Source organism: Rhinoraja longicauda, chromosome 38, assembly GCF_053455715.1.
Source record: "Rhinoraja longicauda isolate Sanriku21f chromosome 38, sRhiLon1.1, whole genome shotgun sequence".
Classification (NCBI taxonomy): Eukaryota; Metazoa; Chordata; class Chondrichthyes; order Rajiformes; family Arhynchobatidae; genus Rhinoraja; species Rhinoraja longicauda.
Window position 1 is genome coordinate 12584356 of NC_135990.1, and position 26437 is coordinate 12610792.

The 26437-nt window shown below is 51.1% G+C and overlaps 1 protein-coding gene across 2 annotated transcripts in view; it reads left to right on the plus strand.

The window, feature by feature from the left end:
• The window catches only part of LOC144610881 (sorting nexin-27-like), a 137924-nt gene that overhangs the window by 106984 nt on the left and 4503 nt on the right, over positions 1–26437 (plus strand). For both annotated transcript variants that reach the window (XM_078429851.1, XM_078429852.1), the window contains exons 5-12: positions 7831–7935; positions 10640–10718; positions 15119–15282; positions 18221–18310; positions 19976–20125; positions 23344–23472; positions 24167–24226; positions 25320–25420. In XM_078429851.1, coding sequence (XP_078285977.1) covers positions 7831–7935; positions 10640–10718; positions 15119–15282; positions 18221–18310; positions 19976–20125; positions 23344–23472; positions 24167–24226; positions 25320–25412 — 870 coding nt within the window. In that variant the 3' untranslated portion in view covers positions 25413–25420. The remainder of the gene's footprint in view (positions 1–7830; positions 7936–10639; positions 10719–15118; positions 15283–18220; positions 18311–19975; positions 20126–23343; positions 23473–24166; positions 24227–25319; positions 25421–26437) is intronic.

Genomic DNA, 26437 nt, shown 5'->3' on the forward strand with positions numbered 1-26437 from the left:
CTCTGGAGAGAAGGAATGGGTGACGTTTCGGGTCGAGATCCGAGCTACATGTCTGAATCTGTGTGCATTCGTCTCGCCTTGCCTCAATTCTTCAAAGCAATTGTGTTGAATCAGTACTCTGCTTGCCTTTTCTGCCAGTGGAAATACATTATCTTTAATTACCAACTCTTTTATGACTCTGAACATCACCCCTCAATCTTCCCGTCATTTTCTATACAATGTGGAGAACAGTCTCAGTATCTCTCGACTTTTCAAGTCATTGTTCCTTAATCTGATTCATTTCTCAAGGGGTTGGCTTCCTTCCCAACCAGAGATGGTGGTGCACAAAAGGCCACAATGTTCCAACTGGAATCATACTAGTAATCTCTAGCATTAGGGCGGCACGGTGGCGCAGCGGTAGAGTTGCTGCCTTACAGCGAATTCAGCGCCGGAGACCCTGGTTCCATCCCGACTACGGGTGCTGTCTGTACGGAGTTTGTACGTTCTCCCCGTGACCTGCGTGGGTTCTCTCCGAGATCTATGGTTTCCTCCCACATTCCAAAGCCAAACAGGTTTGTAGGTTATTTGGCTTGGTAAATGTAAAAATTGTCCCTAGTGGGTACAGGATTTTTATAAAAGATTTAGATTTAGAGATAAAGCGCAGAAACAGGCCCTTCGGCCCACTGGGTCCGCGCCGCCCAGCGATCCCCGCACATTAACACTATCCTACACACACTAGGGACAATTAAAAAATTTTTTTTTTAACATTTGCCCAGCCAATTAACCTACATACCTGTACGTCTTTGGAGTGTGGGAGGAAACCGAAGATCTCGGAGAAAACCCACGCAGGTCACGGGGAGAACGTACAAACTCTGTACAGACGGTGCCCGTAGTCAGGATCGAACCTGAGTCTCCGGCGCTGCATTCGCTGTAAGGCAGCAACTCTACCGCTGCGCCACCGTGCCGCCCGGTGTTAGTGTTAATGATAGTGTTAATGTGCGGGGATCGCTGGTCGGCGCGGACCCGGTGGGCCGAAGGGCCTGTTTCCGCGCTGTATCTCTAAACTAAACAAGTAGGCAAGTCGGGATCGCAAGACAATAATAATAATAATAATAATGTATTACATTTATATAGCGCTTTTCATATACTCAAAGACGCTTTACAGGGATTTAGAGAACATAGGGAAGTGAATAAATAGATAAATAAGTAAACGAACAGAGAAAGGAGACAGAAGGTGAGGTGACCTTCAGTGGTTGAAGGCAGTACTGAACAGGTGAGACTTCAGTGATGTTTTGAATGTGGTGAGTGTGGAGGAGTCTCTGACGGTTTGGGGTAGTGAGTTCCATAGGGTGGGAGCAGCGATGGAGAAAGCCCTGTCCCCCCAGGATCTGAGTTTGGTCCGGATGTGGGGGGATAGGGGATATGTTGGACAAGGATCCAAAAACACTGGGGATGGGTTTATCCAGCAAAGCAGAGATTGAGATTCGGTGAACATAGTACCCTGACTGTGTCTGAATGTCACCATGAATATGGGCCAGTTGTACTTCACTTGTACTTACTTTTCATTCATAGTTGAAGGTAATCAACTATTACCATCCATGTCATGCCCTTTTAGTTTAGTTTAAAGTTACAGCGTGGAAACGCAGTCCCTCAGCCCACCAACTTTGTGCCGACCAGCAATCACCCATTCACTAGTTCTATCCCACACACGGGACAATTTACAGAAGCTAATTATCCTGCAAACCTGCACATCTTTGGAATGTCGTTGGAAACCAGAGCACCCAGAGAAAACCCACGCGGTCAGAGGGAGAACGTACAAACTCTGTACATTCAACACCCATAGTCCGGATGGAACCCGGGTCTCTGGCGCTGTAAGGCAGCAACTCTACTGCTGAGCCACTGGGCTGCCTCTTATCCTCGTATGTCCGTTTGCTTTAGTTGGATTACATCATCGCTGGGTTGCGTCGACTTGACCAACATTTGGTGATGATTTTAGATGTTGCGGTTATAACAAAATGGATGTATAAGTATATATAGAACTTATTGATGGCCGCAGGGAGAGCCTAAAAACTCCACAGAGTCAGCACCCGTGCTCAGGGTTGCACCCTGGAATATTTTAGAGAGATTTGTATTTATTACTATTTGCACAACCTCCAGATTTCCAAAACAGTTAACACTTGTGAAGCCATAATATTGGAATGATATGATGATCAGTTCTGGCATAATCTTTATTCCCAGGATGGAAAGTATAAGAACAGAGGCATAGCTGTAAGATGAGGGGGACAACGTTTAAAGGGGATGTGCAGGGCAAGTGTTTTTACTCAGTGATCTTTTACTCGGAGCCTGGAACCTGCTGCCAGGGGTTGTGTGGAGGCAGATACGGCAGTGGCATCTAAGAAGGTTTTCGATAAGCACATGGATTATCAGGGAATGGAGGGATATGGATCACAGATTAATTGATCTCAGCACCCTATTGAGTACGGACAGTATAGGAGCAAAGAGGTCCTTCTGCAGTTGTACAGGGCCCTAGTGAGACCGCACCTGGAGTACTGTGTGCAGTTGTACAGGGCCCTAGTGAGACCGCACCTGGAGTACTGTGTGCAGTTGTACAGGGCCCTAGTGAGACCGCACCTGGAGTACTGTGTGCAGTTTTGGTCTCCAAATTTGAGGAAGGATATTCTTGCTATTGAGGGCGTGCAGCGTAGGTTTACTAGGTTAATTACCGGAATGGCGGGACTGTCGTATGTTGAAAAACTGGAGCGACTAGGCTTGTATACACTGGAATTTAGAAGGATGAGAGGGGATCTTATCGAAACATATAAGATTATTAAGGGGTTGGACACGTTAGAGGCAGGAAACATGTTCCCAATGTTGGGGGAGTCCAGAACCAGGGGCCACAGTTTAAGAATAAGGGGTAGGCCATTTAGAATGGAGATGAGGAAAAGCTTTTTCAGTCCGAGAGTTGTAAATCTGTGGAATTCTCTGCCTCAGAAGGCAGCGGGGGCCAGTTATCTGAATGCATTCAAGAGAGAGCTAGATAGAGCACTTAAGGATAGCGGAGTCAGGGGCTATGGGGAGAAGGCAGGAACGGGGTACTGATTGAGAATGATCAGCCATGATCACATTGAATGGTGGTACTGGCTCGAAGGGCCGAATGGCCTCCTCCTGCACCTATTGTCTATTGTGGGCCGAAGGGCCTGTTCCTCTGCTGCACCATTCTCAGTTCGAAACAGTCCCTGGTCGTGCTTTGTGACTCACTGCCCACCCGAGGGGGCAGTCAGGGGGTGGTGGGCACTGCACTGAGGAGTCCCCCGCAACCTGTGTCTCTCGCGGTTGGTTCACAGACTGGCCAGCCGCCTGCCACCTTTGCGGGCTGGAAGAGTCTGTGCACCACGTGTACATGGAGTGTGTGAGTCTGTGTACCGCGTGTGTGAGGTTGCAGCCCCTGTTCCAATATCTAAAGGGGCTGCTCCTTGCCTTTTGGCTGCACTTCTCACCCACTGCCTCCATCATTGGACACCCTGTGCGTAGGGGAGAGTGTAAGGCCGAGGATGTCCTGGTTGGGTTGCTCCTGGGCCTGGCCAAGCTGGCCATCCGCGACTCACGGCGCCAGGCGGAAGAGGGCTCTGCCCGAGCCGGCTGCCTACCCCTTTTCCGGGGTTACGTCTGCGCCCGGGTGGAGTTGGAGAGGGACTACGCGCTGTCCACGGGCACCCTGGGGGATTTCCGGGACCGCTGGGGGGTTGAATGCATCCTTGACAAGGAGCGTAAGATAGTTGTATAATAGTTTATTGTTTGTCTTGTATTGTGGTGGTGGGCTCTGTTTTGGTTTTATTGTATTGTATATATTATTCAATATTTGAATAAATGTTTAATATTGATTAAAAATAAAAAGGGGCAGCCAGGGCATCTAGTTTATTATCTGACCCCCAAGACGAGCCCAGAACCCTGGGAGGAACCAAAGTACTTGTCAGAGAGCCTCATAAATGAGTGCGCTGCTGATATACCTGTGATATTTCTGCTGATTGTGGCCTTGAATCGTACACAAGTTGTTGTCGCTGGCCCTGGAGGGAAGGAGTGTCCCCTGCATCTCACACGGGATAACTTTATAATCGCCAGGATTTATTCTGCTTCATGGCTCTCATCACAGTGATCAGTTGTGACTGAGGTTAGTCGGCACGAACCGAACCCCCATGTATTGCGGGAAGCAAGATGCCATGGGCGAGAGAGGTTGAATTCTGCTGAACGTGTGATCTTGAGATCTTTCTGGTTCATTAACTTTCTGCCTCCGGTCTCACGGATTAAAGATTGGAAATCCCTCATTGAGTTCTTGTTAACAGGAATGGAGAAAGACGAGAATGCGATTTTGAATTTGCTGGAATCCTTTTTTCCTGTGCAATCTCTACAAGCAGTGAGTCTGGAGCAGGAAGCTGCTGAGAACGGGCTGTTTCAGTCAGCGGTGTTTACACCTGGCTCTGATTTGTATTCACCCCGGATTACTGCTCTAGTTGTCGGCATCTCCTAATGTCCAGTGGCGTCAGACTGGACTGGCTGGTTATCCAGTCTAGGCCATGGGTGCAGCCTACAGCAGGCTCTGTCTACCATTGAACCCTTGCACATAAAGTAACAACTGAACTGCATTTGTCAACCACAGAATACCCTCTACAGTACACCTGTCAAGGTTTGTTTGTATAAAATCTGTGAGGTGGAAAGTATGGGACAAAGGGTTGAGATGTGATTGAGAAATCGGGAGATAAATTTGTATTTGTGCGGTATTGAAAGTCAAAGCACATGGCATGTTAGGTCAGGTTGTGTAAGGGTGGGGTTGAATCCTTAACAAACTGCACCTTAACCACAATGTTGTGCATTGTTTAGAAACTCAAGCATGCAGTACAACATATTGATCGTTATGACAGTGGTATTGATTGATGTAATACGTTCCTGTGTGAAGCACAGGAAGGGCCCAGTCTGGCTGTTGCAAGATCCATTCTGCTCGGCTATATCCTCCTCCAATCTGCTCATCCATCTCCCGGCAATACCTGTGAAGCCTGCGGAGGCCAAGTCAGTGGAGATTTTAAAGGTGGAGATTGATGGATTCTTAATTAGTACGGCTGTCAGGGGTTATGAGGAGAAGGCAGGAGAATGGGATAGATCTGCCGCGGGGTAGACTTGATGGGCCGAATGGCCTAATTCTGCTCCTAGAACTTCCCCTTGCGTGCACTTCATCCCTCCTTCAGCTAACGTGACCAAGGGATATGGTGAGAAAACCGGAACAACACTGGTTTAGGATGAATAGGGAGTAGTGCAGGCTGCTCGACTCATTCGTTCCTTCTGCTGCAAGGTGGCAACACTCCTCGAACAAGGCCAGGGGTATCACCTAGGAGGTCAACGTTATAATGTTTGCTTTAGTTTAGAGATTTACAGCATGGAAACAAACAGGCCCTTCGACCCACTGAGTCCACGCCAACCACCAATCACCTGGTCACGCTAGTTCTATGTTGCTTGTCTCAGTGATCCCCTGCACACCAGTGCCAATTTACAGAGACAATAAACCTACAAACCCGCACGTCTTTGGGATGTGGGAAGAAACCGGAGCACCCGGGGGAAACCCACACGGTCACAGGAGAACGTGCAAACTCCACAAAGACAGTACCCGGGGTCGGGGTTGAACCTGGGTCTCTGGCGCACAGAGGCAGTGGCGCTACCCGCTGCAACACTGACGCTCTTCAGCACAGTCTTTTGGCACGAGGAGGGGAATCGAGAACCAAAGGGCATGGGTTTAAGGTGAGGGGGGATGGATTAAATAGGAACCTGAGGGGTGACTTTTTCACACAAAGGGTGGTGGGTGTATGGAACGAGCTGCCGGAGGAGGTAGTTGAGGCAGGTACTTTGGAACATTTAAGAAGCATTTAGACATGTAGAATAGAATAGAATAGAATAGAATAGAATAGAATAACCTTTACTGTCATCCAAAAAAACAAGTCTTTTGAACGAAATCCCGTTACCCACAGCCCAACAATAAGAGCAATAGAAATAAGCAATAACACACACAATCACAAACCAACACAAAACAAAAGAAACATCCATCACAGCGAGTCTCCTCAAGTCACCTCCTCACTGTGATGGAAGGCCAGAATGTCTTTTTCTCTTCCCCTGCCGTCTTCTCTCGCGGTCAGGCTGTTGGAGTTGCCACGTCGGGGCGGTCGTGGCTCCCGACATTGAAGCCCCCGCCGGGCAGAGAAAATCCCGCCGGACGGTGAAAGGTCCGCAGCGGGCCGACCCAAACCCCGTGATTCTGGGCGGGCGAAGACGCTGCCGCTGCCAGGCGAGTCGCAGCCACTCCCGCAGCGCCACCACAGCCTCTGAGGGCAGCCAGCTCCGCAGGTGGTGAGTCCGGGCCGAGGGCTCTGCGAACCAGAGCCCGAGGTGGTCCCAGCTGGAGGCCGCCAGCTCCAGGTGTTTGGCCGATGTAGGCCGCAGCGGGAACGGAGACACCACCCAGAAAAAAGGTCGGGTCTCCGTACGGAAGAGACAATTTTACAGTCCCCCTCCCCCCCCCACCACATGCATAGTACACAACCACAAAAAACACTACATCACATCTAAACACTACAATTAAGACAAAAAACAAAAATAACCCCACAACAAACGGACCGCAGGTGAGCCGCAGTTGGAGCGCAGCACCGCCACGTCCTGTCTGTACATGGATAGGATACGTTTAGAGGGGTATGGGGCAAACACAGGCAGGTGGGACTAGTGTAGATGGGGCATGTTGGTCGGTGTGGGCAGGTGGGACTAGTGTAGATGGGGCATGTTGGTCGGTGTGGGCAGGTGGGACTAGTGGAGATGGGGCATGTTGGTCGGTGTGGGCAGGTGGGACTAGTGTAGATGGGGCATGTTGGTCGGTGTGGGCAGGTGGGACTAGTGTAGATGGGGCATGTTGGTCGGTGTGGGCAGGTGGGACTAGTGTAGATGGGGCATGTTGGTCCGTGTGGGCAGGTGGGACTAGTGTAGATGGGGCATGTTGGTCGGTGTGGGCAGGTGGGACTAGTGTAGATGGGGCATGTTGGTCGGTGTGGGCAGGTGGGACTAGTGTAGATGGGGCATGTCGGTCGGTGTGGGCAGGTGGGACTAGTGTAGATGGGGCATGTTGGTCGGTGTGGGCAGGTGGGACTAGTGTAGATGGGGCATGTTGGTTGGTGTGGGCAGGTGGGACTAGTGTAGATGGGGCATGTTGGTCGGTGTGGGCAGGTGGGACTAGTGTAGATGGGGCATGTTGGTCGGTGTGGGCAGGTGGGACTAGTGTAGATGGGGCATGTTGGCCAGTGTGGGCAGGTGGGACTAGTGTAGATAGGGCATGTTGGATGTGTGGGAAGGTGGGACTAGTGGAGATGGGGCATGTTGGTCGGTGTGGGACTAGTGTAGATGGGGCATGTTGGTCAGTGTGGGCAGATGGGACTAGTGTAGATGGGGCATGTTGGGCGGTGTGGGAAGGTGGGACTAGTGTAGATGGGGCATGTTGGCCAGTGTGGGCAGGTGGGACTAGTGTAGATGGGGCATGTTGGTCGGTGTGGGCAGGTGGGAGTAGTGTAGATGGGGCATGTTGGGCGGTGTGGGCAGGTGGGACTAGTGTAGATGGGGCATGTTGGCCAGTATGGGCAGGTGGGACTAGTGTAGATGGGGCATGTTGGTCGGTGTGGGCAGGTGGGACTAGTGTAGCTGGGGCATGTTGGGCGGTGTGGGCAAGTTGAGCCAAAGGGCCAGATTCCACACTGTGTGACTGAGTTCCTGGCATCGGGAACCTCTGACGGCTGTTCTAAACGCTGAATGTTTCTTGCTGGGCTCTTTCAGAGTACGAATGGGCTGTCGGATGTGGACCTGAGGATTGCACTGCCTGACCGCAACATCATTACCGTCACCGTGAAAAAAAACAGCACCGCAGACGAGGTGTACAGGGTGAGTTCAGGCTCCTGGCCGCACAGAGGCCTCCGCTGGAAACACGTGTCCTGGCGTCACACCGATGGTGGCCAAACACACTTCAGGAAGTCAGCGACATTGTTCACTTTGTCGTGTGGATAACCTGTGCGTTCTTAAATCACGAAAATAAGCTTCGCTGTGGAGAATGTAGAAACATGGAACTGCAGATGCTGGTTTACAACAACAACAAAAAACAAACGACACAAGTGCTGGAGTAACTCAGCAGGTTCGGCAGTATCTCAGGTTCTGACTGAAACATCCACACTCTGGAGTTGCTGCCTGACCCTCTGAGTTACTCCGGCAGCCCGTGCTTTATAGTCCAGTGTGGAGAAATTGTGTCAAGTCAAGTCAATTTTATTTGTATAGCACATTTAAAAACAACCCACGTTGACCAAAGTGCTGTACATCAGTTCAGGTACTAAGAAACAAACATACAATGGCACACAAACATAACAGCACATACATAAACAGTTCACAGCGCCCCCTCAGAGGGCCTCAAACGCTAGGGAGTAGAAATAGGTTTTGAGCCTGGACTTAAAGGAGTCGATGGAGGGGGCAGTTCTGATGGGGAGAGGGATGCTGTTCCACAGTCTAGGAACTGCAACCGCAAAAGCGTGGTCACCCCTGAGCTTAAGCCTAGACCGCGGGATAGTCAGTAGCCCCAAGTCGGCCGACCTGAGGGACCTGGAGATAGAGTGGTGGGTTAGAAGATGTTTGATATGGGGGGGGGGGGGGGGGGGGAAGCCCGTTTAGGGCTTTGTATGTGAATAGGAGGAGCTTGAAGTTGATTCTGTACTATACTGGGAGCCAGTGGAGAGAGGCCAGAATCGGGGTGATGTGGTCCCTTTTACGGGTACCCGTCAGGAGTCTCGCTGCGGCGTTTTGGACCAATTGCAGGTGGGACAGGGATGATTGGCTGATCCCAGTGTGTAGGGAGTTGCAGTAGTCTAGGCGGGAGGAAATGAATGCGTGGATGTGTGTGGCTAGCTGTGTGCGACAAGGTCGATTAAACTTGTTGGCTGTGATCCCAGGCAGGGTATGGGCTGATTTATTCATCTCCTTTTGCTTGAAGACTGAATTGCCTCATAGTTTCCTATATTTGCAATTGAAAAGAAATGTTGGCACATTGGGTATCCTCAGTTGTCCTTATTTGCAGTGATGTGCACTGACTGACGGGCCCAATGACACAAGGATTTTTGTTGCAGTGTGTGCAGCTAGCCTGTGCCAAGGGAATATATAAATACATAGGAAAATAAACTGCAGATGCTGGTTGAAATCGGAGGTAGACGCAAAATGCTGGAGTATCTCAGCGGGTCAGGCAGCATCTCAGGAGAGAAAGAATGGGTGACGTTCTTCTGAAGAAGGGTCTCGACCCCAAACGTCACCCATTCCTTCTCTCCCGAGATGCTGCTGGACCCGCTGAGATACTCCGGCATTTTGCGTCTACCTTTGATATATAAATGTGGACTGCTTCCGTCCTTACCTGCTATCTATGCGTAAATAGTACCTTCCTGGAACCAGGTCATTTAGCACATGCAGGGGGAATGGCTGAGTTAATGTTTCGGTTGGAACGGACTTTGCACTCGTTATGGAATGGGAGAGAAAGACAGAATCTCTGATCCAAGTGCAAGGGGACCTTGAAAGACTGGCCAGCGCAAGAGCATTGTTCCTTCAAGAGAATGATTCTGTACCTCGGCCGTGACTTTGTGCTGTGTGCGTGGTGTGTGTGTGCGTGGTGCCATCACTCTGCATCATGCCCCAGTGTGACTGACCCTACCGCGTGCGTGTGTGTGTGTGTATGTGTGTGTGTGGAGGGGGGAAGAGGGGGTGGTGGTTCCCATCACTGCATCACGCCCCAGTGTGACTGACCCTACAGCGTGCATGTGTGTGTGTGTGTATGTATGTGTGTGGTAGTTGTCAAGCACTGTGTAGCGTGCCCCAGTGTGCCTGAAGCTACAATGTGTGTGAGTGGGGGGGGTGTGGTTCCCATCACTGTGTACTGTGCCTGACTACAATGCTCGCGCGTGTATGTGTGTGTATGTGTGTGTGTGGGGGTGGTTCCCATTGCTGTGTACTGTGCCTGACTGTACAATGCTCGCGTGTGTGTGTGTATGTGTGTGGTAGTTGTCAAGCACTGTGTAGCGTGCCCCAGTGTGCCTGACGCTACAATGTGTGTGTGTGGGGGGGTGGTTCCCATTGCTGTGTACTGTGCCTGACTGTACAATGCTCATGTGTGTGTGTGTGTGTGTGTGTGTGTGTGTGTGGGGGGGTGGTTCCCATTGCTGTGTACTGTGCCTGACTGTACAATGCTCATGTGTGTGTGTGTGTGTGTGTGTGTGGGGGGGTGGTTCCCATTGCTGTGTACTGTGCCTGACTGTACAATGCTCATGTGTGTGTGTGTGTGTGTGTGTGTGTGTGTGTGTGTGTGGGGGGGGGTGGTTCCCATTGCTGTGTACTGTGCCTGACTGTACAATGCTCATGTGTGTGTGTGTGTGTGTGTGTGGGGGGGTGGTTCCCATTGCTGTGTACTGTGCCTGATGCTACAATGTGTGTGTGTGTGTGTGGGGGGTGGTTCCCATTGCTGTGTACTGTGCCTGATGCTACAATGCTTGGGGGGGTGGGGGGGCCGTGCAATGTGCCCTGGTGCCTGACCCTGTCTTCATTCTCTCTCCGCTCCCTGCAGGCTGTACAGGAGCACCTGCGAATGGACAGCATCACGGCGGGCTTCTTCACGCTGTTTGAAGTAGTGGACCACTTCTTTGGTAAGGGTGACATGTTGAATCCTCCAAGTTATTGAGAAATAACGGTGTTCGCGGTGCCAGAAGGTTAATTTACAAACAAAATAAAAATCCCATCGGTGGAAATGTTGCAGAACAGAGCGACCGGTCTATCATGTGAGTGCCAGAGTTAGCAGGGTGAAGCCTGAATCGGTTTCCACCGGCCTGAGCTTAATTGAATTGAATTGAATACTTCATTGTCGCTAGTGACAAGTCACAGTGAAATTCTTTGCTTGCGTTCCCAAGGTATGCAAATAGTCGCCCATAAAGGACACTAACGAAGTTTCAAAGTATCCTCGCGCTCGGTCCCCGTTGTTCTTTCCCCCCCCCCCCCCACGCCGGTCCCCCCACGGCCAGTCCCCCCACGCCGGTCCCTCCTTTGTTCCTTCCCCCGGCAGCGGCGTCCTCACTTCCTGTTGACAGGAGATCTGAGATTTATCCCAATCAATCTTTGATGAAAAGTCCCTGGCCTGAAACTTTGACTAGCTTCTCTGTCCACAGATGCTGCTTGACCGGCTGAGTTCTTCCAGCATTTCTGGTTTTATGTCAAATTCCACGATGGTCGGTTTTCTGTGTTGCCTTGCGGTCTCTGACCTGAAAGAAGATGGGGACTTTGGTGCCCCAGGGTCAGAGTGCACTGCTTCAACATCTGGCGGTTAGCGTAGGATGTGTGGGGTCCAGATAGGGTTGCCAACTTGTCCCGTATTTTGGGCTAAATTAGTTTGTCCCGTACGGGACCGCCCTTGTCCCGTATTATTAGGGGTTGCCAACTTCCTCACTCCCGAAGAAGGGACAAAGGGTGACATCACCGCCCCGGGCCCCACTGCTGGAAGAACTCAATCAGGCAGCACCTGTCTGAGACCCTTCCTCCGACCTGGGAGAGGGGTGAAGGGATTGCAGTTACAATGTGCAGCAGGGGTGTTGGGGAGAGTGAGGTGTGAAGTGCTTCCAGTGCTGGCTCGAAGGGCCAAATGGCCTCCTCCTGCACCTATTTTCTATGTTTCTAAAACAAAACACAGAGATGGAGATTAAGACAGATGAGGTGATCAGCAGCATGCTGGAGTAACTCAGCAGGTCAGGCAGCATCTCAGGAGAGAAGGAATGAGCGACGTTTCGGGTCGAGACCCTTCTTCAGACTGATGTCAGGGGGGCGGGACAAAGGAAGGATATAGGTGGAGACAAGAAGACAGTGGGAGATCTGGGAAGGGGGAGGGGAAGAGAGGGACAGAGGAACTATCTAAAGTTGGAGAAGTCGATGTTCATACCACTGGGCTGCAAGCTGCCCAGGCGAAATATGAGGTGCTGTTCCTCCAATTTCCGGTGGGACTCACTATGGCACTGGAGGAGCACTCCAATGAGCAATCTGATCTCCCGGTGGCTGAGCACTTCAACATTTACATCGGCGAAACCAAACGCAGGCTCGGCGATCGCTTCGCTCAACACCTGCGCTCGGTCCGCGTTAACCAATCTGATCTCCCGGTGGCTGAGCACTTCAACACTTTGAAGCAGCATGAATATTGGTCATTAGGAAAACGCTTTGGAAAGAACAAAGGCAAGAAAGGACTGTAGAAATGAAGAACTGCACGGTGGCGCAGCGGCAGAGTTGCTGCCTTACAGCACTTGCAGCGCCAGACACGCAGGTTCGATCCCGACCACGGGTGCTGTCTGTTTGTACGTTCTCCTCGTGACCTGCGTGGGTTTTCTCCAAGATCTTCGGTTTCCTCCCACACTTCAAAGAGGTACAGGTTTGTAGGTTAATTGGCTTGGGCTTGTATACTATGTATAAGTGTAAATTGTCCCCTAGTGTGTGTAGGATAGTGTTAATGTGCGGGGATCGCTGGTCGGCGCCGACTCGGTAGGCCGAAGGGCCTGTTTTCGCGCTGTATCTCTAATCTAAACAAAACTACAGATGCTGGTAAATACACTACAGGGCACAAATGCTGGAGTAATTCAGCAGGTCAGGCAGCATCCCTGGATAACATGGATGTGTGAAGAGGCGACCTGAAATGTCACATATCCCTGTAGGAAAAAAACTGTACATGCTGGTGAAAATCGAAGGTAGACACACAATGCTGGAGTAACTCAGCGGGTCAGGCAGCATCTCGGGAGAGAAGGAATGGGCGACGTTTCGGCCCGAAACGTCACCCATTCCTTCTCTTCCGAGATGCTGCATGACCCGCTGAGTTACTCCAGCATTGTGTGTCACATATCTGCGTTCTCTCAAACTGCTGCCCGATACGCTGACTTACTCCAGCACTTTGTGTCTTGTTATGAGGAACGACTGTCAGCAGGATAACTGAAACAATGGGGGCCGCTTACCTGAAGTTGTAAAATTCAATCTTCCTTCATTCCAGAACACGATAGACGGATGATCAGATATTTGTTCCCCTCGTTTGCCTTATAGAAACATAGAAACATAGAAAATAGGTGCAGGAGTAGGCCATTTGGCCCTTCGAGCCTGCACCGCCATTCAATATGATCATGGCTGATCATCCAACTCAGTATCCCGTACCTGCCTTCTCTCCATACCCCCTGATCCCTTTAGCCACAAGGGCCACATCTAACTCCCTCTTCAATATAGCCAATGAACTGGCCTCGACTACCTTCTGTGGCAGATAATTCCACAGATTCACCACTCTCTGTGTGAAGAAAAACTTTCTCATCTCGGTCCTAAAAGACTTCCCCCTTATCCTTAAACTGTGACCCCTTGTTCTGGACTTCCCCAACATCGGGAACAATCTTCCCGCATCTAGCCTGTCCAACCCCTTAAGAATTTTGTAAGTTTCTATAAGATCCCCCCTCAATCTTCTAAATTCCAGCGAGTACAAGCCGAGTCCATCCAGTCTTTCTTCATATGAAAGTCCTGCCATCCCAGGAATCAATCTGGTGAACCTTCTCTGTACTCCCTCTATGGCAAGAATGTCTTTCCTCAGATTAGGAGACCAAAACTGTACGCAATACTCCAGGTGTGGTCTCACCGATGCCCTGTACAACTGTGGCAGAACCTCCCTGCTCCTAAACTCAAATCCCCTCGCTATGAATGCCAACATACCATTCACTTTCTTCACTGCCTGCTGCACCTGCATGCCTACTTTCAAGGACTGGTGTACCACGACACCCAGGTCTCGTTGCATCAATATTTTCTCAATATCTTTGTGTTTTTAATGATTTTAATCGCATCTCTTTTTGTTCTTTGGCGGGGGAGGATTGGGAGTTGGTTGCGATCTTTCCACTCTGTTTGTGAGGCGGTCCTGATGCCCTTTCCCTGCACGTCACTGTTGTATGTTTGTATTCATGAAATCAAACAGTAGCTCTCAAGACAGAACATCGCCCTGGGCTATTTTAAGAAAGACGTGGGTGATTTCTCTCGTGAGAATGAGTTCATTGATCTCCCACTGTATCGCCTGAATAATAATTTACATTAATATTCTTATTCTTCACTGAAGTAATATCCTTTACAGAACCGGGCTGATTCACAAATTAACATTCCTCTTGACTCTGTAATTCCTCTGATCTGGTTCAGGCTAATTAATTTAGAATCAAAGGTGGCGGTACCAGGAGAGTTGACCAAAAGCAAGTGGAGGATGGGATATAACAGAGAAAGACGTCGAGGTAACAATGAGGTAATCCCAGAGGCTGGTGATCAGGCAGCTATAAGCCGGTATTGATGGGCGGAGTGAAACCGGAGATGCATTAGAGTTCTCAGAGGGCTCTTCCAGCTGGGAGATCTGACAGATAGTGAAGGATGAGGCCACAGAGATTGAAACCAAAGAGCACAGGGTCACGCTTGGTCAACCGTGCCACCAGCTCCCCTCCCTGCACTCCACAGTTGCTATTGAAGGCGTGCAGCGTAGGTTCACTAGGTTAATTCCCGGAATGGCGGGACTGTCGTATGTTGTAAGACTGGAGCGACTATGCTTGTACACACTGGAATTTAGAAGGATGAGAGGGGATCTTATCGAAACATAAGATTATTAAGGGGTTGGACACGTTAGAGGCAGGAAACATGTTCCCAATGTTGGGGGAGTCCAGAACCAGGGGCCACAGTTTAAGAATAAGGGGTAGGCCATTTAGAACGGAGATGAGGAAAAACCTTTTCAGTCAGAGAGTTGTAAATCTGTGGAATTCTCTGCCTCAGTAGGCAGTGGAGGCCAGTTCTCTGAATGCATTCAAGAGAGAGCTAAATAGAGCTCTTAAGGATAGCGGAGTCAGGGGGTATGGGGAGAAGGCAGGAACGGGGTACTGATTGAGAAAGATCAGCCATGATCACATTGATTGGTGGTGCTGGCTCGAAGGGCCGAATGGCCTCCTCCTGCACCTATTGTCTATTGGTGCGATTGTGAAGCATTTGTTTGCACTTTAACGCCTGATTTGTGCATTCGCAGAGCGGAAGCTGGTCCCCAACGAGTTTCCACACAAACTGTACGTCCAGAACTACACGTCGGCAGCGGCTGGCACCTGCCTGGTCATCAGGAAGTGGCTCTTCACCATGGCTCAGGAGGAGCTCCTGAATGACAACGATCTCGCTGTCACCTACTTCTTCCATCAGGTACTGCCCACTCCCCATGGTGGTCGCTCGCTTAGCTTTATATACGGAGAAACAAGGAACTGCAGCTGACACAAAGACACAAAGTGCTGGAGTAACTCAGCGGCTCAGGCAGCATCTCTTTGTCCCCGTCCCCCGTCCCCCCAAACCGTTTCTCTATTTCCCCATCTCTTCCCTGAGCCCCACCTGGACTTGCGCCCATTTTGCCCCTTCAACCCACATTCATTCCCTCCTCTGGCTTCACAATTCACATCTCTTCTGTCCCTCTCACACATTTTTTCCTTTCATCTCTGGCCGTTAGGGCGTGCAGCGTAGGTTTACTAGGTTAATTCCCGGAATGGCGGGACTTTCATATGTTGAAAGACTGGAGCGACTAGGCTTGTATACACTGGAATTTAGAAGGGTGAGAGGAGATCTTATCGAAACGTTTAAGATTATTAAGGGGTTGGACACGTTAGAGGCAGGAAACATGTTCCCAATGTCGGGGGGGTCCAGAACAAGGGGCCACAGTTTAAGAATAAGGGGTCGGCCATTTAGAACTGTGATGAGGAAAAACTTTTTCAGTCAGAGAGTTGTAAATCTGTGGAATTCTCTGCCTCAGAAGGCAGTGGAGGCCAATTCTCTGAATGCATTCAAGAGAGAGCTAGATAGAGCTCTTAAAGATAGCGGAGTCAGGGGGTATGGGGAGAAGGCAGGAACGGGGTACTGATTGAGAATGATCAGCCATGATCACATTGAATGGCGGTGCTGGCTCGAAGGGCCGAATGGCCTCCTCCTGCACCTATTGTCTATTGTTAACGATCCATCTGCCTATCAACCACCCCCCCCCGCACTTGTATCATCTGCCTGTCAAAAACAACCCTCGTATCTATCTATCACTCGCCAGGCTTTGTCCTCTCCCTCCTCTCTCCCAGTTTTCTTCACCGCCCACCCCACCCCACCCCATCCCATCCCATCCCACCCCACCCCACCCCATCCGATCCCACCCCACCAGTCTGAAGAAGGGTCCCGACCCAAAACATCACCTATCCGTTTTCTCCAGAGAGACTGCCTGACCCACCGAGTTGCTCCAGCACTTTTCTTCGTTAACTAACATCAGCAGTTCCTTGTTTCTCCCATGTTATTCCTGTTGGAACAGTCTAGCACCTTATCTGTCATGTTTGTCCTCTCGTTCTCAGTGACACACTTTACACCGTAGAGGTGAAGAGACTCATTGCCCCAAATCTGTGGCTGGTGCCTGTGTGTTAGAGGTCTGTGTGTGTGTGTGTGTGTGTGTGTGTGTGCACTCAGCGTGAACACATGTACATTCTGCATCATTGTTTTTCACTTTGCTGGGCAGTGACCTGTCAACTGGGGCGTGCTGGTAAAAGCAACGTCCTATTTATCACTGTCACTTGATGCCAACCATAGGAAATACTGAAAGCACACAGGCCAGTCGGCATGTGAGACAGGGCAAGATTAATGCTGCACTTCAAAGCACTGCTCACCCAGCCTTGTCACCGTGACCTTTGTGAAGGGGCTTGACCATTCACTGTGCTCTCCGAACCTTTCACAACAAGCCCAGCCAAGTTGCCTTCAATCGTGAAGTCTGTGATCAGTAAAAAGCTGTTCAGTTATCAAGGATTGAGTCAAGTCAAGTTTATTTGTCTCACACACATACACGATGTGCAGTGAAATGAAAGTGGCAATGCCTGCGGATTGTGCACAAAAAAGAATTACAGTTACAGCATATAAATAAAGTTAATAAAGTTAATACAGAGAAGACAAAAGTGGTTGTGCAGGAAGGAACTGCAGATGCTGGTTTAAACGGAAGATAGACACAAAATGCTGGAGTAGACAATAGACAATAGACAATAGGTGCAGGAGGAGGCCCTTCGGCCCTTCGAGCCAGCACCGCCATTCAATGTGAATCATTCTCAATCAGTACCCGGTTCCTGCCTTCTCCCCATACCCCCTGACTCCGCTATCCTTAAGAGCTCCATCTAGCTCTCTCTTGAATGCATTCAGAGAACTGGCCTCCACTGCCTTCTGAGGCAGAGAATTCCACAGATTCACAACTCTCTGACTGAAAAGGTTTTTCCTCATCTCAGTTCTAAATGGCCTACCCCCTTATTCTTAAACTGTGGCCCCTTGTTCTGGACTCCCCCAACATTGGGAACATGTTTCCTGCCTCTAACCTGTCCAACCCCTTTAATAATCTTATATGTTTCGATAAGATTATTAAGGGGTTGGACACGTTAGAGGCAGGAAACATGTTCCCAATGTTGGGGGAGTCCAGAACTAGGGAGTAACTCAGCGGGTCAGGCAGCATCTCTGGAGAGAAGGAATAGGCGACGCTTTGGGTCGAGACCGTTCTTCAGGCTGCAGAAGGGTCTCGACACGAAACGCCACCTATCCCTTCTCTCCAGAGACGCTGCCTGTCCCGCTGAGTTACGCCAGAAGTTTGTGTCTATCTTGAGAGAAGTGGCCGCGTGACGTTGATCACCTTCAGGCAAAATGTAAGAGGCATGCCCCAAAGATATCAGGAAACTCACAGATGAAGCATTGAGAGGCGGTTGCAATAAATGAGATGTGGACTTCCTTTGCCGGCTTTGCTGAGGTTTGTGGCTGGAGTGTGGGTTGCTGCTGGACCATCCCTTCATAAGGTCATAAGTTATAGTAGCAGAAATAGGCCATTCAGCCCATTGAGTCTACTCCGCCATTCAATCACGGCTGTTCTATTTTTCCCTCTCAACCCCATTCTCCTGCCTTCTCCCCATAACCTTTTGGCACTCAATAATTTGTCAATCTCCACCGTAAAAATATCCATTGACTTGGCCTCCACAGCCGCCTGTGACAATGATTGGACACCACAGATTCGCCACCCTCTGCCTAAAGAGATTCCTCCTCTCTCAGGGTGCATCGCCTTCACTCACTGGGCTGTGTGTTGTTCTCCTTCCAGGCTGTGGAGGATGTGAAGAAAGGCCGGATTCGAGTTGGCGACAAATCGTACCAGCTTCAGAAGCTGTCCGAGCAGCACAAGAAAGTCATGGTAAGGCTCGCCAGAACCCGTGGCTGATGTTTGTCAGACACTGTGCGGGGGGCGTGACGGTTCGGGTCTTGCACCCTGCTGACTGGCACGGTGGCGCAGCGGTAGAGTTGCTGCCTTACAGCGAATGCAGCGCCGGAGACTCAGGTTCGATCCTGGCTACGGGCGCCGTCTGTACGGAGTTTGTACGTTCTCCCCGTGACCTGCGTGGGTTTTCTCCGAGATCTTCGGTTTCCTCCCACACTCCAAAGGCGTAGACAGGTTTGTAGGTTAATTGACTGGGTGTAGGATAGTGTTAGAGTGCGGGGATCGCTGGGCGGCACGGACCCGGTGGGCCGAAGGGCCTGTTTCCGCGCTGTATCTCTAAATCTCTAAAATCTCTAAATGTGTCGGAAAGAACTGCAGGTGCTGGATTAAATCGAAGGTCGACTCAAAATGCTGGAGTAACTCAGCGGGACGGGCAGCATCTCTGGAGAGAAGGAATGGGTCTTTAGCCCCTCCCCCTTCCCAGTTCTCCCACTAATCTTACTGTCTCCGACTACATTCTATCTCTGTCCCTGACATCAGTCTGAAGAAGGGTCTCGACCCGAAATGTCACCCATTCCTTCTCCCCCTGAGATGCTGCCCGTCCCGCTGAGTTACTCCGGCATTGTGTGTCTAGCCAAGAGTGCGACAATGCTGCCCAGAGGGCCGGTGGTGAGGGAGAGGAACGAGGGCAATGGTGGTGGCATCTGGCTAAGGTTTCTCCGTCTCGCCCCTCCGGTGGCAGTGTCACAAACAAAGCAGTAACACGGACACAGCAGGATCCCAGCACGCCTGTTTAACAGGGGAAGGCGGCAAATCCACCCACAATATCTCCCCGTGGCGAGGGCAGTGACGTTTACACGCACGATGTTCACACGGGCACACTCGGTCCATGGCCGATTCCCCACAGACACTTCATCTCAGTCCATCTGCACTGAACCAATCTTCCCCCCCCCCACGCGCCTGAAACAGCTACGAATAAAGAGGAAATAAACAGATTACACAGCAGGGTCTGGGTTACTATTTCAATATCACAGAGATGTTAACTGAGAGAAAAGAGCAGACGATTGGCTGCAGCAATGGCTCAAGGCAACAGCGGGTGTTGGGATGGGCGTTGAAGTTGCTGGGGATGGTGACTCTAGGGTTGCCAACTTCCTCCCCCCCAAATAAGGGACAAAGGGTGACGTCACCGACCCACGTGACCTCACCCAGCCAGCGGCCACGCGCTCCCGCTCTACCAATGGCTGCCGCCATTGGTGGAGCGGGAGCACGTGGCCGCTGGCTGAGTGAGGTCACGTGGGGCGCGGGGTGGTGACGTCACCCTTTGTCCCTTATTTGGGGTGAGGAAGTTGGCAACCCTACTGACAAGGGACAAGGGCGGTCCCGTACGGGACAAACTAATTTAGCCCAAAATACGGGACGTCCCGGCTAATACGGGACAGTTGGTGACTACAGTGAAGTACTCAAGAGTGGGGGTGTGCGGGGACAGGGGGAGAGCGTTCCCGAGTGCTGGCCCAGCTTGGTGCAGCTGGGAAGAGGTGCTGCTGGGATGTGTGACTAACTGTTGGGTGGGGGGGGTGGGGGGGGGGGTGGGGTGAAAGAGGGTGGGTTGCTGACTGATGCCCAGTCTTCCCGTCACTGCAGTACCTGAACATGATTCGCACGTGTGAAGGCTACAACCAGATAGTCTTCCCGCACTGTCGCTGCGACTCTCGACGGAAGGGGCACGTCATGGCCGCCATCAGCATTCAGCACTTTAAACTGCATGCTTGCACAGAGGATGGTCAGTTGGAGGTAGGTGCCGTCAGCCCTTGGTCACTTAATGCAACGCCCTTGTGTTACAGAGTGAAATCTCCAAAATGGTCTATGCCCCTGCACTGACCCCAATCTCCACCCCTCCAGCCCTACTTGCCCTTCCCATCATGGCCGCCTCTCCCACCCTGCCTGCCCTCCCCATCATGGCCGCCTCTCACACCGTACCTGCCCTTCCCATCATGGCCGCCTCTCACACCGTACCTGCCCTTCCCATCATGGCCGCCTCTCACACCCTGCCTGCCCTTCCCATCATGGCCGCCTCTCCCACCCTGCCTGCCCTTCCCATCATGGCCACCCCTCCCACCCTGCTGGCCCTTCCAGTCATGGCCGCCTCTCCCACCCTGCCTGCCCTTCCCATCATGGCCACCCCTCCCACCCTGCTGGCCCTTCCAGTCATGACCACCTCTTACACCGTGCCTGCCTTTCCCATCATAGCTGCCTCTCACACCCGGCCTGCCCTTCCCATCGTGGCCACCTCTCCCACCGTGCCTGCCCTCCCCGTCATGGCCGCCTCTCACACCGTGCCTGCCCTTCCCATCATGGCCACCCCTCCCACCCTGCTGGCCCTTCCAGTCATGGTCACCTCTCACACCGTGCCTGCCTTTCCCATCATGGCTGCCTCTCACACCCGGCCTGCCCTTCCCATCGTGGCTGCCTCTCCCAAACTGCTGGCCCTTCCCATCATGGCCACCCCTCCCACCCTGGTGGCCCTTCCCATCATGGTCGTCCTGCCCGCCCTCTGGCCCTTCCCATCATGGCCGCCTCTCCAGTCCTGCCGTCCCTTCCCATCATGGCCGCCCTTTCTGACCTGCTGGGCCATCACAATTCAACCAGTTGCACTGCCCAGTCAGGCAATGACTTCAAATCGTTATCAACCAGAATATGATTCCAGTCTTAACCATTGTCAACTGTCCAGTGTGGAGCAGACACCATTTGACAATCTCATGTGTACGTGAATTCCTATCTCCCGGACACACCATCTCTCCTCTTGAAACTCCCTGTATCTTTTTACTAGAGGTGCAACGTTTATCTCCCTGTGTTTGCTTGAATTGTTATTGCAATCATGTTTTTTGCAGAATTGTTAACCAAGTATTTAACACGATTGTCCTTGGTGAAACCTCCTCTGTCTCTTGCTCTCTGAACGTTTTGTATGTCAAAATGACAAAAGAGTTGTAGGCATCAGCGAACCACACCAGGGATGCAGCGTCTTCTTTCTTAAAGAAATGGCAGAGGAGTTGAATAACTTTGTGGCATCAGTCTTCACAGTGGAGGACACCAGCAATATGCCTGAAATTGGAGAGTCAGGGGGTGGAAGTTAGTGGGGTGGTCAATACTAGGGAGAAGGTGAATGCTGGGAATGCTGGGAATACTAGGAATTCTGGGAATACTGGGAATACTGTGAATGCTGGGAATACTAGGGAGAAAGTGAATACTAGGGAGAAGGTGAATGCTTGGGAATGCTGAAAGGGCTGAAGGTGGATACATCCCTTGGACTGCACCCTAGGGTTCTGAAGGAGGTGGCTTAAGAGATTGTGGAGGCATTGATGGTGATACTAGTCAGGAGTGGTTCCAGATGATTGGAAAATTACCAATATCACTCGGCTGCACAAGTAGGGAGCAAAGCAGAATAGTGGGAACTATAGGCCGGTTAGTCTGACCTCGGTGGTTGGTAAGATTTAAGAGTCCATTATTATAAAGGACTAGACCAAGTGGACCCGTTGGGCCCAAGCCTCTCCTGCATTGGTGCAGCACCCTCTCCTCCCCCCTACCCCCTCCCTCCCCTCCCCCTCCCCACGTCCCCTTCCCCCTCTCCATCCCCCTCAACACCCCTTATCTACCTTCCTCCCCCCTCCCTCTACCCCCTCCCTCCCTCGGAGATAGATTAAAACTTTAAAATGTGAATAACTTTAAAAATATAACCGATATCAATAAAAACGACTTGCTTTACCATTAAAGTGATGGCGGTGAGTAAGGTGGGCCTACAATTGTCACGCTATCGTGTACCGTTTTGGCTGTAGTTCGATCACAAATAAACAAACAAATGAGAGTTTTAGTATATAGATGAGGTTACGGAGTACTTAGGAGTTCACGATAAACTAGGCCGGAGTCAGCGTGGCTTTGTGAAGGTGGGCCTTGCCTGACAAATTGGCTGGAATTCTTTGAAGAAGTAAATAGCAAGGACAGACAAAGGAGAGTCGGTAGATGTTATATACCTAGATTTTCAGAAAGCCTTTGACGTGCCACATGGGTGGCTGCAGAGGTTGATAAGAATGATCCCTGGAATGAGCAGGTTAACATATGATGAGCGTTTGACAGCACTGGGCCTGTACTCGCTGGAGTTTAGAAGAATGAGGGGGGACCTCATTGAAATGTACAGAATAGTGAAAGGATTGGACAGAGTGGATGTGGGGAGGATGTGTCCACCACTGGGAGAGTCTAGGACTAGAGGTCATGGCCTCCCTTTTAGGTAGGAGATGAGGAGGAATATCTTTAGTCAGAGGGTGGTGAATCTGTGGAATTCTTTGCCACAGACGGCTGTGGAGGCCAAGTCAGTGGATATATTTAAGGCTGAGATAGACAATAGACAATAGGTGCAGGAGGAGGCCATTCGGCCCTTCGAGCCAGCACCGCCATTCAATGTGATCATGGCTGATCATTCTCAATCAGTACCCCGTTCCTGCCTTCTCCCCATACCCCCTGACTCCGCTATCCTTAAGAGCTCTATCTAGCTCTCTCTTGAATGCATTCAGAGAATTGGCCTCCACTGCCTTCTGAGGCAGAGAATTCCACAGATTCACAACTCTCTGACTGAAAAAGTTTTTCCTCATCTCAGTTCTAAATGGCCCCTTATTCTTAAACTGTGGCCCCTGGTTCTGGACTCCCCCAACATTGGGAACATGTTTCCTGCCTCTAACGTGTCAAACCCCTTAATAATCTTATACGTTTCGATAAGATCCCCTCTCATCCTTCTAAATTCCAGTTAGATAGTTAGATTGTTGATTAGTACGGGTATCAGAGGTTATGGGGAGAAGGCAGGAGAATGGGGTTGGGAGGGAGAGATAGATCAGCCATGATTCAATGGCAAAGTAGACACGATGGGCCGAACGGCCTAATTCTACTCCTAACCCTTATGATCTTCTGATCTCTGGGGCTTTTGCCTTTTGCAGCCAAAGTACTGATGTTCAGTGTTTCCTTAGAACCAGGTGATCGTGTTTGACTGGGCCGAGATGCACCAGTGGGACACGGACGAGGAGGGAATGGCGTTCTGCTTCGAGTACATCCGCGGCGAAAAGAAACCGCGCTGGGTGAAAATCTTCACTCCATACGTGAGTAACGGCCGTGATGTTCACTCCCCCTACCCCACCCCCCACCCCCCACTATCTCAGCTCCCTGCCGGAAAGCAGCACAGTTACCGTTAGCAGCCAGTGTTTCACTCAGAGATGCAGCCCGCCTTTCGTTGCCGCACGTCGGGAGTGCTGCACTGTCAGCGGTGAAGGGGCAGTAGCTGAGGCTCACCACTCCTGTCCTGCGGGATCAGTGACAGCGTTTTGGCGAGCAGGGTCGGCCGAGCTTTTCGCCAGAATTCATTCCAAATCAGAGCAACTTACGCAATATTTTCCTCTGGTTGTGAAATGGGTCTGTGAGCTGAGACAGTGAAGGCGCTATCAAAATGCAGATGTTCCCCTTGCCTAAAATAGGCATAAAAAGCTGGAGTAACTCAGCGGGTCAGACGGCATCGCTGGAGGAAAGGGATAGGTGACGTTTCGGGTCGAGACCCTTTTCATACCTCTAGTTTCCCTCTCCACTGACTCTCAGTCTGAAGAAGAGTCGTGACCCGAAACGTCACGTCTTCCTTTCCTGCAGAGATGCTGTGTGACCCGCTGAGTTACTCCAGCTGTTTGTGTCTATCTTCAGTTTAAACCAGCGCCTGCAGTTCCTTCCTACACATCTTTTACAGAACAATTCACTTTCCATGAAACACCATAGGTGTGTGACTTTCTATTTCTTTTCCTTTTCCAGTTTAACTACATGCACGAATGTTTCGAGCGCGTTTTGTGTGAGCTGAGGTGGAGGAAAGAGGTAAGACTAAGGACAACTTGGATTTGGCATGTTTCCCCCCACATCCCGAGACTCCTCTCTGAGGGCACGGTGAAAGATTCCACCTGCTTCCAGCAGCTTGTACATGGCTGTGGTCTGTCCCTGACACCTTCCCCTCTGGTCAGCAGGCCACAGGAACTGTGTGACCATCTAGACCAACATCAGACGCCAGCATTATCTGCTTGATTGCATGTCTGGTATCCATTTTAGATTCAATGGTCCATGATGGCAGGGTGGCGCAGCGGTAGAGTTGCTGCCTATCGTCAGGGACCCAGGTTCCATCCTTACTACAGGTGCTGTATGTACAGAGCTTGTACGTTCACTCTGTGACCACGTGTGTTTTCCCCGGGTGCTCCGGTTTCCTCCCACACTCCAAAGACGTGCAGGTTTGTCGGTTAATTGGCTGTTGTAAATTGTCGCTAGTGTGTAGGATGCAAAAGTGGGATCAGATAGAACTAGTGAACGGGTGATGGAGGTGTGGCATGGACTCCCTGGGACGAAGGGCCTGTTTCCACGCAGTATCTCCAAATTACAAAGGTGCAGATGCGGATGGTGGCTTATGGAGGTGAGCCCTGTCCTGCACAAGTTTACGGTTTCTTCAATTAAAACCAGCAGTGTGAATGGAATGAAGTCTTTGAGTGGAACTGTTCACGGTTCCTGATCCAGAATGCTTTTGCTGCATGACAAGAGTGTCGGAATGCCGCAAACTCTTCGGTACGTACCGTGAAGTGAGATCAATGTTCACTGATCAATGCTGGTCTTCCTCCCTCCCTCCCCTCCCCTCCCCTCTCCTCCCCACACCTCCCCTCCCCTCCCCTCCCCTCTCCTCCCCACACCTCCCCTCCCCTCCCCTCCCCTCTCCTCCCCTGCCCTCCCCTCCCCTCCCCTCCCCTCCCCTCCCCTCCCCTCCCCTCCCCTCTCCTCCCCTCCCCTCTCCTCCCCTGCCCTCCCCTCCCCTCCCCTCCCCTCCCCTCCCCTCTCCTCCCCACACCTCCCCTCCCCTCCCCTCCCCTCCCCTCCCCACACCTCCCCTCCCCTCCCCTCCCCTCTCCTCCCCTGCCCTCCCCTCCCACAGATGGAAGAAGCTAGCCACAATGAAGATAACGGGAACAGCTCGAGTGGCATGGTATGGACATGGGGGAAGGAGGAACACGTAGAGATACTTTGATGTCGCTGGTGAGGCTGCGATGAAGCTGCGTTTCAGTTGTCCCTTTACAGATTTGCCCCTGGGTGGAGCTGAGGCCTCAGTGTTGGTTCTGTTCGTCAGGTGATCGCAGCAGGGCCAGTGTGTATCAAAAGGGGGAACCTTAGACCCATGAGGCTAACGTTTGTGGAAGGCAAGTTACTGGAGCGTGTTCGGAGGGACAAGATGTAGGTAGACTCAAAATGCCGGAGTAACTCAGGGGGACAGGCAGCATCTCTGGAGAGAAGGAATGGGAGGCGTTTCGGGTCGAGACCCTTCTTCCAAACGTCACCCAATCCTTCTCTCCAGAGATGCTGCCTGATCCAGCATTTTGTGTCTACCTTCGATTTAAACCAGCATCTGCAGTTTTTTTCCGACAGATGTGCTTGAATCGACATGGATTGTTTAGCGATCGTCAGCTTGGTTGTGAATGTGGGAGATCGTATCTTACGAATCTGTGAATTTTTGAAGAAGGAACCAAAACGATTGACGTTGACAACATAAATAAGTCATTTGACAAGGAAGAGCATGGTAGGCTAATCTGGAAGGTTACATTGCTTGGGATGCAGGGAGAGCTAGCTCACTGGATAGAGATAAGGAGGGTGATGGTGGAAGGTTGTTTCTTGGACTGGAGGTCACTGACTAGTGGTGTGCCTCAAGGATCAGAGCTGGGTCCAATGCTGTTTGAGGTTCCTATCAATGGTTTGGATAAGTGTGTAGAAGGCATGACTGGAGAGTTTGCAGATGACCAATGTGTGGTATTGTGGATAGTGGGGATGCTAGTCAAAAATTGCAGCAGGATCTTGATCAGCAGCTAGGCAAGTGGTCTGAGAGATGGTTCATGGGGTTTAATGCTGATAAGTACTAGGTGTTGCATTTTGGGATGTCAAACTCCGGGCAGGCCGATGAAGGCCAATGTACCTAAAGCTACCTTGACAACCCTATCTACCTGTGATGCCACTACCTGTGATGCCACTACCTGTGATGCCCCTTTCAAGGAACTATATAAA